An 11,289-nucleotide genomic window follows, 5' to 3' on the forward strand; every position below is an offset into this window, starting at 1 on the left:
TTTGATCAGCTATGGGTTGTCGGTCCTCTTGTGTATGACTTTAAGTGATTAGTGACCAGTGCCTTTAAGCTGTGCTTGATGCTTGTAGTGATGTCCATCTAGATATTGTCATTCACTTAGCGTTATGCTAATTCCCCCACAGTGTTTTGCCCTACATGTGTGTATTAGCAGCTTTTGGTGGGTTTTGCGGGACAACTGAAGATGTTTGACACAGTGCATAACTCTGATGTTTTATAATAAACAATATGTTTAAATGAGTCATAGTAATAACGTAACACTTGTGATTTGTGTAATCATATATTTCAGTAATTAATATATGATGTGTAATTAATAATTCTTCCGCTGTGAGTATCTTTAAAAAAAATGTATATGTAAAAAGTACGGTGTTACAATAAATATTTTTGCTAACAAAAGTCGTTAGAGCTTTGATTAGAGAAACTCTATTCTTTATTACAATACTTATTTTTTTTTTTTACATTAATGATTATTAAAAACAATTATATATATATTAATTCTATTTTTTATGTAAAAGATTAATACCCACAATATTATTTTGTCCTATTTAAAATTAGTGAAGCTAACTTATGCTTAAAGGCACATGTGAAGAATCATTATTAATGTTGTCAAAGTTTTCATGCTTCTCACACACACTTTTTTGATCCTCACACACCTATTTTAACCTTTTACTCTTCTAATAATACTCAATTGGTGTGTGAGGATCAAAAAAGTGTGTGTGAGAATCATCCCCCATATTATAAAATTGTAATTAATACATATTTAAATTTAAAAATTTGTGAGTTTAGTAAATAATTTTTGTAATATATTTAAAAAGTTCTGAATGTAATCAATGAGGCTTAACTTGTTCCCTTACAGCATATTTTAGCTAATCTCTTAAAATTAAAAGGGAAATGATATTTCCAATTCTACTTTTGATAGATCCACATATATTTACTAACACACCCTTAAAATATCTCTTACACAATTATCTTGATATGATTTAATTGAGAGTGTTTTTTGAAGATCACATAAAAAAAGAGTGGATCTATCACATATTAGTTTGGATATATCAGCTCAAATTAAAATGTTCATACTCAATGATGATTAGGAAAGACCTAATTTTATGGCAACCTTTGACTTTGACAGCGATTATACGTTATACCATTCTTGTAAACCCACCCAACTTAGCGATTATACCATTCTTGTAAAACCCCACCCAACTCATTTCAACAACACCACCAACAAAAAAAAAAAAAAAAAAAAAAAAAAAAAAAAAACACATCAGTATCAGTCAATACTCGCTTTCTTGGCTTGTATCCAACGCCCTTTTCTTAGAATCATCGATTTCCTTCAAATGGGTTTACTGTAAATTTCATGTTTGAGTTCAAAGTTCTTACCTTTCAATAATGTCACTCAAAATTGCTTCTACATTATCTTGTGTTTCTACATCTTTCTCTTCTTCATTGCAGTCAACAAGAATTAGAACCCCTAAGGTACAATTCTTTAATAACCCGGTAATTCCCAATATTAAATCTGTGCTGATAAATCATTTAATTTCAGTTGTAAGAATTTGTTCTAATAGCAGCATATTTAGGGTTTTAATCTTAATAGTTTTGTGCAACTAAAATGAAACAAATTTGTGTTATTTTTAAAAAAAATGATAGGTTTGTATCTCTAAATGCATGTTATCATTTCTCAAAAGAGAGAATCAATGCGTTGTATAGTCTATTTTGCTATTTGTTTTAGGGTTCATAAAATTCTTGAAGTTATATTTATAGTCTTAGATGTTGGTAGATGATGCCACTTTTAGTTCGGTTCAGTTAGATGCTTACTAGATGCTTTATCACTTTTTGTCTGCAATTTTTGGTGTTTTCACAATGATAATAGTTGGTTTGCACATATGTTACTGAGGAATGTTGATTTATGTTATAATTTCATTTACCCTTTTTTGTAAAGTCTAGTGTTCGTTATCTGTTATGTCTGTAAGCGAGCGTACATACGTGTATGTAGCCTGTTTGCCATGTACTGTCTCTATCTAAAAAGAAAGCCGGTTTTCTAATTTGCGGTGTTAATATTACTAGCGACGGCTTGATGATTAAATGCGCAACACATTTTCACATTTTTATGTTGTTAATTTCCCATAATTGGTGTTCTTTTTTCCATTTGTAGTTCATCAACTTATCTTGTCAGGTCAGCTTACCCTCAAGATTACATGACTGTAAGCGGCTGAAACTTGGAGGTGCGTTTCTAACTTGTATCTTGATAGCCGGTGCAGTTTTTAATTAGCTAAAAGACCCACATGTTTCGAACTTATCCAAAATAATCTTGAATAAAATCCTTCACTTTCAGAGGACGTTTGCTAGTTTAGGTTCTACCAGTTGTTTGCAACTAGAGGTGGCGAAATAGACGGGTCGGGTAAAGATTGGAAAAAAAGAATAAAAAACTCTGTAATTTTTTGTATATTTCAATACCTGGAACACTTTTTGTCCATTTTTTGTGATGATATTTTAATTTTATGTAGTTATCTTGATGATGCAATTTAGCTTATGCATCATGTTACCAATACATCTTGCGCGACTTGTGACCGGTCAACTAATTTGGCATGTTATCCTTTATAAGTTATTATATCTAAGAAATTTGATCTGTTATATAAATCCAATATAACTAGATGAGTTAAAGTCACCTCTTTTGGTAACCAATTTTGACTTTCTGTACGCGTAATCTAATTTTACACCTTTAATTTATTGGTTCACAGTTAATACAAGATATTTCCTACATGGAAGATTGAACACGAACCAACGGTTCGTAAAGAGAAAACATAGATTATTTGCATCTATCGATGATTTAATCTCAGACAGTGAGATCGAATCAGATGACAGTACAGACCAAGAAGACAATGATATTCTAATTGAAGATGAGGCATCTGAAAAATATGAAACTGTCGAAAAAAGTGGAGGAAGGCCTGGTCTTATATCGTTTTATAACCAACCTTACAATAAAGAAACCGAGATTATTGAGTCCAAAATCGCCACTAAAAAGCAAAGCAATGTTTTTTGGTTTGTGGGCCCTGCTGTTCTCGTAGTTTCGTTCGTTTTTCCGTCACTTTATATGCGAAAAATCCTTTCTACGGTTTTCGAGGATTCACTATTGACAGGTATCACTTATGAACGCCCATCAATGTTTTTAGTTCTACAATAATAATTTAATTATGTTGATAAAGTAACTTACACGGTTGCAAGCAATAAATACACTTTAGAAGGCTTCCGAACGCTGTTCCTTTTTATAGTAACTGATAAAATTTATATCAGTTTGCACGTTAGATACGAAATCTTACCTAAATCAACTATATAATAAACGGTACCTGCAATTTAAGGTCATTCGATCACTTTAAATACATTACAGTTTTATTGTTATTTGCAGATTTCCTTATATTGTTCTTCACAGAAGCTCTTTTCTATTGTGGGGTGGCGGTCTTCCTATTTATAGTAGACCATTTGCACAGGCCTAATGAACCGGTTAACACAATAAACAGCACAATTTCTTCCCCAAAACTGGTTTATCGAATCACATCTGTAGCCGCATTGGTACTTAGTTTGGTGATCCCGATGGTCACAATGGGGTTGGTTTGGCCGTGGACTGGTCCAGCAGCTTCCGCTACACTTGCACCGTATCTTGTTGGCATTGTTGTGCAGTTTGCATTCGAGCAATATGCAAAATACATCAAGTCACCTTCTTGGCCTCTGATTCCCGTTATCTTCCAAGTAAACACATCAAATATCTGACTGGTTCCGTTTTATAGAGGTGGGGAATGGGTGGGTCAGTGGGCTAATGGTTTAAATGGATTATTTATGGGTCAAGTTACATAGTTTTTGTTTTGGGTCAAAACGCAAAATGGATATATTAAGGTCAAAACGGGTAGGGGCAGGCTGATCTGAACACTTGTCCCACAGTTTTAACTTTCGTACAGATAAGTTTTTTGTCATATATGATCACAAAAATATTAATTTAATTTCAATAAAATGGGTGAGTTGGGCAGAGCTAGGCAATGGGCCAAAACCATGTTCAAAATAGGTAATTTCAGGCAGAAAAGTTTATTTTAATAAATAAATGCTGCGTCAAATATGATTACGAAGCATATACTATTGTATTAATAATAATAAATTATAGTTCTTGTGGATAAATTGATTTAGGTGGTTTTATGCTTCAAAAACACACTTTGGGTGACTTCCGACCCATTTCCTTTTAAGCAAAATTTCGCCATCCATTAGTACCATATTAACCCATTCACACGTAAATGGGTTGAAATTACCACCTTTATCGGTTTCATTCGATAATCCTACTGAGATTTTTCATATTTGCAGGTGTATAGATTGCACCAACTGAACCGGGCAGCACAACTTGTGACTGCACTCTCATTTACAGTTAGAGGGGCCGAAACGACACCGCACAATTTGGCTATAAATAGCTCATTGGGAATGCTTTTGAATGTTCTTCAATGTCTAGGCGTTATTTGCATTTGGTCTCTTTCGAGTTTTCTTATGCGCTTTTTACCATCTAGTACTATTACGGAACAATGAGCCTCTTGTGTGTTTAAAGTTTGAAGTGATTGTGTAATGGAGCGTTCAAGCATATGATATCTCCACAGGGTCTAGATATTGCAGTTACAGTCTAGATGGAAGTAAAGGTTTTTACTCGATGTAATTAAACCGAATGGTATAACAAATTATTTCACGGTACGTTGGAAATAATTACTATTCAGATTTAGATGAACGAAATGACCAATATTAAGAATGAAATAAAAACAAGATAAGAATGACAAAATCTCTATATGATACAGTAAGTGAACAATGTACTTCCTCAGTTTCAAGTTCATTGTCTCCGATAAAAACCAGTGATTATTACAAGTACTTTTAGGGAACTAGTAAAAATCAGTGATTTTTTACATGTACTTTTAGGGTGGCACCCGCAGATGACATGCACGGATCCTTCAAACCCGTGACCAGCCCGTCAAGGTTTATTTTTACCTGTCGGGCCTCATTTTTCCGTCAACGAGTTAACTTTTTCGCATGTGCCCGCGACCTGCGGATACCCACGAATACCCACGACAAGCTGGCAAACCCACAGGTTTAAATATATATATATATTTTTTTTTGAAAAGCAAAAAAGTATTATTATTATTATTACTCGGAATATAACAGTACAAGTCCCTATACGCATCTATACAATGATATAAACAATATCGTGCATCGGAGAAGATTGGAGTATAAACTATATTCTAGTAATCGGGAGCGACGTAGACTAACCAACACTATGAGGGAACGAACTTGAGAGGAGACAAGCAGGGAAAGATGCGACAACCGTGCCGATCAAGCGGCGACAAAGTTGCCAATCAACCAACCCTTTTAATCTAACCCCCATAAGCTAATTAGAAACAACGAACACTGCCCGATTTATGTAATGCCAAATTAGCCGATACCCATTCGGTTTGGGGGTGATGCCGCATAAAAGGAAGGGTTGAGAAGCCATTGATGCCATTTGATTGGTGCTTTTTTTTGCGAACGGTTTGAGATCCAGCTAAAACTTTGTGCTTGAATCTCGGAGATAACCATTGCAGGATTCCACACTTTACATGAAAAAACTTTTAGGTTCATTTGTTTCCTTATAATGTAGCATGCAATCCATTTAGTAGCTTGCCATAAGGAATAACCAAAGGAGTTATGTGAGAAACCTTGGTCGGAAATGATGGCTTCATTTATGTTGGAGATTGTTATGTTATTTTGGTTCCACCAGTCGAGCAGTTGTGTCCAAATTGAAGACACTTTGTGACAATCAACCAACGCATGTTCAATTGTTTCAATATGGTGATCGCATAGAGGACATAAAATGGTATGTAAGTCAATTCCTTTTTTATCAAGTTCACTTCTAACCGGGATTTTTAGTTGAATGACTCTCCATGAGAATATGAAAACCTTTTGTGGGACGTATTTGTTGCGAGGTAATGATAGGTTTCGAGAGTGGACGCCGTATTTTAGTGTGTTAATCAAGTTTGACATGGTTGATGTAGTGAAAGTGCCGGATGTGTCAAGGGAGAATTTCCATGAATCGGGGCAATTCGAAATACTTACGGATGAAATAAGATTATTGAGTTCCGTAAGTTCATCCATTGCACGACCACTAGGTGTCCGGGACCAATCCCAATTCCCGATCGATGTGGAGTTAATGTTCGAAATTCTTTCGGCAACTGTTGCTTCTTTGTGGGATTCTAACATGAATAATCTATGGAATAATGATTTGAGACTTTCGGAGCCGATCCATATGTCATGCCAAAATCTAATCGATGTGCCGTTGCCTATACGCTTTGAGATCGAAGATGTGAAGAAGGAGCCTAAGTTGTCTGCGACTTTTCCGGCTTTAATGATCTCTTTCCAAATAGTACGACCTGAAATGTTCCTGCATAAAACGTTAGTATCCACCCCCGACCCATAAATACTTTTGATGATTTTTACCCATAAAGCGTTGTTTTCATCTTTAAAGCGCCATCACCATTTACATAGTAGTGATATGTTTTTAGCAAAAAGGGACCCCACGTTTAAACCCCCATTTTCGTATGGTAAAATTATTTGGTCCCATTTAATCCAATTAATTTTATTATCATTTGAAGAACCTCCCTAGAAAAATTTCCGTCTTTTAGATTCAAGTACCTTAAGGATAGCGGCTGGTGCATGGAATAAGGAGAAGTAGTATAGTGGGATACTACTTAAGATGGATTTGATGATCGTGAGTCTACCCCTGAAGGAGATTGATTTGGCAGCCCAATCCGATAGTCTTTTGTTGAACTTTTCAACGATTGGCTGCCAAGAAGAGGCGTGTGATGTGGGTATACCAATAGGGAGACCAAGATAAGAAAACGGGGTAGAACCCGCAGAACAGTTGATATAATTAGCCATTTGCTCGGTTTCAGTAACGGATGTTCCAATACCATAAAGCTTACTTTTGCGAAAATTGACTTTGAGACCTGATATATTTTCGAAACACTTTAAGAGCTTGGAGATATATTTGGCGTTTCTTTTGTTCCACTCTCCGAAAAAAATAGTATATCATCCGCGGATTGGAGATGTGTGATAACGAGGTTGTCGTGTCCAATTTTTAATCCTTGCAAATGACCATTGGATAATGCTCTTTTGACAAGTATATTAAGACCTTCGGCAACGATGATGAATAGAAACGGCGATATGGGATCACCTTGTCGGATACCCCTTTCGGGAGTAAATTCTCTAGTGGGTGAGCCATTGATTAATATGGAGATGGATGAGGAGGAAAGACATGCTCGAATGAAGCTAATCCATTTTGAACCAAAGCCCATGAATTGCATGGTTTTAAATAGAAAGTCCCATTCAATGCAGTCAAAAGCCTTTTCGAAGTCAACTTTGAAGATTAGGCCTTTTTGTTTTTTACGTTTTAATTCGTCAATTATTTCGTTTGCAATTAATACGCTGTTTAGGATGTTACGGCCTTTGAGGAAAGCGGTTTGTTCAGAACCTATGACTTTATGGATGACTTTGGCAAGGCGATTGGAGAGTATTTTGGTGAGAATTTTGTAGTAGCTACCTATTAGGCAGATTGGACGGTATTCATTTAGGCCGATTGGGTTAGGTTTTTTCGGGATTAAGGTGAAGAAAGAAGCGTTACACCCTTTGGAGATTTCCGAGTTGACCCAGAATAAATCGAGAGATTTAATGAGATCGTTTTTGATCAACTCCCAGTGTTTTTAAATAATTTCATATTGAAATCGTCCGGGCCAGGTGCTTTGGAGCTGTCGCAATTACATATGGCTTCCCATATTTTGTTTTCGTTAAATTCAGATTCTAAGAGTTGATTGTCCAGAGAGGTGATGTAATCGAGATGTGAAACGTTATCGAAGGGGCATTCGTCACGGAGATGTTTGGATTGGAAGATGTTGTTAAAGTAGGTGTATGCTTCTTGTTTTCGTTAAATTACATATGGCTTCCCATATTTCGTTTTCGTTAAATTCAGATTCTAAGAGTTGATTGTCCAGAGAGGTGATGTAATCGAGATGTGAAACGTTATCGAAGGGGCATTCGTCACGGAGATGTTTGGATTGGAAGATGTTGTTAAAGTAGGTGTATGCTTCTTGTTTTATTAAGTTAGGATCTTCAGACCATGTGCCGTTTATGGACATACCGTGGATGTTATTTTTACTTGTTCTTCTTTTGATGTAATTGTGGAAATATTTTGAGTTTTCGTCTCCCTCGAGTGCCCATTTAATTCTTGCTTTTTGTTTAAGCATATTTAGTTTCTTTTTTTCTTTAACAATATGTTGCATTTTTTCTTCGATCCATTTTTGTTTTTCCGATTCAGATAATGGTCTGGTTTCTGCTGTTTGTTCCCAATTATTACATTCGGTTAGATGGTCGCGGATTTGTGAGTCTATGTTATCGAGTTGGTTACTGTGTTTTTTAAGTTCCATTTTAACATTTTTTAGTTTATTACGGAAGATGCAATCGGGTCTATTACCAGGGATTGGGATTAACCAAGCCCGTTCTATGACAATGTCGGCATCTTTAAGGTCGAGCCATGTGTCAAACACGCGTATAGGTTTAGGACCAGAGTCGAAGGGGTTGTTCCTAAGGATGATGGGGAAATGGTTAGATAGGTCACGATCAAGAGTTTTGGAGGATGTGTTGGGCCAGATTGTAAATATGCCATCGGAGACAAGAAATCGATCTAGTTTACTAAATTTCATTGTTTTTTCGCATATCCTTGTAAATCTTTTACCACCGAGTGGAAGATCAATTAATCCCGAGTTGTTAATGAAGTTATTAAAGTTATTTGCCCAGTTTTGATTATATTCTGAGTTCATACGTTCCGTTTTGTTTCTAACTTCGTTGAAATCTCCAAAAATAATGTGTGGGATGTTAAGGGAATTAATGAGGGATGAAAGTCCGGTCCAGAGTCTTTGCTTTTTCGAGTTGGAATGAGGGCCATATACATTAACGAAAGCAATTTCAGAATCATATCCCGCCCATGATCCACAAATTGCTAAGAAGAATTCACCCTCAATGGCATAATTAAATGAGAAGATATTGGTATCCCAAATAGTTAAGATACCGCCTGAAGCACCAACCGAGTCCTTTTGGACGAATTTAAAATCAGAATTTCCCCAGAAAGATTCAATGGTGTTGTCACGTGTTTGTCCGCATTTGGTTTCTTGAAGGCCTAAAATTGTTGGTTTTTCTTTATTGCATAAACGTTTAAGCCAACTTATTTTACCCGTTTGCCCAATACCCCGAATATTTAAAGAAATCGTACACATGAGAAAACTTACAGATAACGATGCAACGGAGGATGGATTCATTGGATGTTGCGTCGGATCCCGATACACTTCCCGAATTCATTCGTGTCCAAGCTGTCACTAGTAGTAGAACCCAATTTATTTTTGTTTTTGGTACGCTCCGTGTCATTAGTGGATCCTCTAGAATAACATGGTGCGTTACCACCAACAAGAGAAGAAGATTTGCAACGTTTAGCCAATTGTGAAATTCTGAGTTTTTGGCCACTTCTCGCAAGATGTTTCATGTAAAGCATGTTAGACCTTGGTCTTTTTTTTAGCAGAGATGTGGGCGGTGCCATGAGAAGTTTTGGGAGTGTCGTCTCTGCTAACGCGTTTGAAGGTATGTGACGTGTTTTTAGGATTAGGGATAGGGTTGGTGACGGTGATGGTATTTTTTTTTCTTTTTAGCTATAACGTTTCCGGTAAAAAGTAAGGTGTCAAGGTCAAAAGGATCGGAATTGGCTTGTTGTGTGTCGTTTGGGGCGGGCATAAAGTTTATCGGGGAGTTTGAGTGTGGGGATAAAGGTGGTTTAGGGGAATCATCAGCAATATTTTGAGGGTTATTTGGATCGTGGCCTGAGTCGTTATCCACATAGGTGTCGTGATTTAGAGAAATATTATCACAGGTATCATGTAAAAAAGAATCATACACATGTTGTGCCTCGTTATTACTGGACCTGGTGACTGATTTGGGCTTAGGTGAATCGGTATCACTTAAAACCTGAGTTATTGGACTGGAGGCTGCGGTGGTTGGTTGTGGAGTAACAAAGGGCCTCGGTGTGGCAGTATCTACATCAATTGGGCTTGGGGTGGCGGTATATGGTTCGTGGTCCGTGAAGTTAGGTATGGGAGGTGGCTCATTAAGCTCGGTTTCAACTAGTGGGCGAGGTTTTTGTGTTGGGCTTATGATTTTGGGGGCTGTAACGGGATCAAAAAGGTTCTCAGAATGTAATTTGGTGGTGTCATTACAGTTGATGGAGTTCGAGATGCTTGGTGATTGAAGAGGCTGGTTACTGACATTGTTGTGAAGATGTATGGTATTCATGCGTTTAGAGGAATTATTAGAGGAGTGTTTATCGGTTGAGGTGGCTATGTGTGGATGATCAGGGCTATGATTAGATATGTAAGTGTTTTTTAACCATTCCCTTCAACAAGGTTTTCACAATCTAAGTGGGATTCTTCGTCAGAGATTTGGTCATCCGAGAGGCTTTCGTCGTCCCAATTTGAAGAGTTATCAATATCACCATATAGGTTAAACATAGAAAAGTTTTGAACTTCGGTGATATAAACCATAGATTGATTGATGTCACATGGGTTGACAATTGCTTGGCCATTTGTCGGGGATAAGTTATTTGTTTTGATGATAACCGAACCATGTGATAGGTCTTGATTATTTTCGTTGGTGATCGAACAGTTAAACGTTTCAATTACGTCTCCGCAATTTTTAGTGATATCAATGAAAGTGGTTTCTAACCAACAAGTAATAGGAACCCCATAGATGTTAACATAAGCGAGTCTACCAGAGGTTTTATAAACTTCTGGATCCCAAGGGTTAATATCCTCAAGCCATTTCCAGAGTGGGTGTGACGAGTTGTTTATCAAGTCAAGGGCCGGATTGGATTCCTCAAAAATAAGCATTATATCATGGCCACCTAGGTATTTGATTGTAAAGCCACTAAGGTTTTCGCTTTCACATATTTCACTGAAATACTCAAGATGTTCAAGGTCTTTGACTTTAGCAATAACGGCTTGTCCAAGGATTTGAATAAGATTGGCATTAGATTTTACCTTAATCGATGGGATTTTACTGCTTGTTGCCTGCCTATTGAGGATCACGTCCTTATATTTCCTGTCATCAATCGGTGAAAAAAAGGCTGTGTTAGTAGTGTAACCTGGGTCAGATTTCGTGGTCTTCTGTTGCCCATCCTGTTTCTTAACAT

General features: G+C 36.8%; 2 protein-coding genes across 3 annotated transcripts; one reads left to right on the forward strand and one right to left on the reverse strand.

Annotated features, from left to right (window-relative positions):
* The first annotated feature begins 1,344 nt into the window (after positions 1 to 1,344).
* On the forward strand, positions 1,345 to 4,782 carry LOC139843397 (uncharacterized). Of its 2 annotated transcripts, none has more exons than XM_071833465.1 (5): positions 1,345 to 1,490; positions 2,167 to 2,236; positions 2,753 to 3,151; positions 3,418 to 3,758; positions 4,359 to 4,782. In XM_071833465.1, exons 1-5 carry the CDS (start codon positions 1,404 to 1,406, stop codon positions 4,572 to 4,574), a joined length of 1,113 nt encoding a protein of 370 aa, XP_071689566.1. In that variant the 5' UTR covers positions 1,345 to 1,403; the 3' UTR covers positions 4,575 to 4,782. The 2 variants fall into 2 exon arrangements, with proteins under 2 accessions (XP_071689566.1, XP_071689567.1); XM_071833466.1 differs by having other exon boundaries at positions 2,188 to 2,236.
* Positions 4,783 to 5,462: 680 nt separating this feature from the next.
* LOC139840448 (uncharacterized) lies at positions 5,463 to 6,266 on the reverse strand. The gene has a single exon (XM_071830714.1). The coding sequence runs from the start codon at positions 6,264 to 6,266 to the stop codon at positions 5,463 to 5,465; it is 804 nt and encodes a 267-aa protein (XP_071686815.1).
* Positions 6,267 to 11,289: the final 5,023 nt, after the last annotated feature.

The sequence above is a fragment of the Rutidosis leptorrhynchoides genome, chromosome 4 (assembly GCF_046630445.1).
Source record: "Rutidosis leptorrhynchoides isolate AG116_Rl617_1_P2 chromosome 4, CSIRO_AGI_Rlap_v1, whole genome shotgun sequence".
NCBI lineage: Eukaryota > Viridiplantae > Streptophyta > Magnoliopsida > Asterales > Asteraceae > Rutidosis > Rutidosis leptorrhynchoides.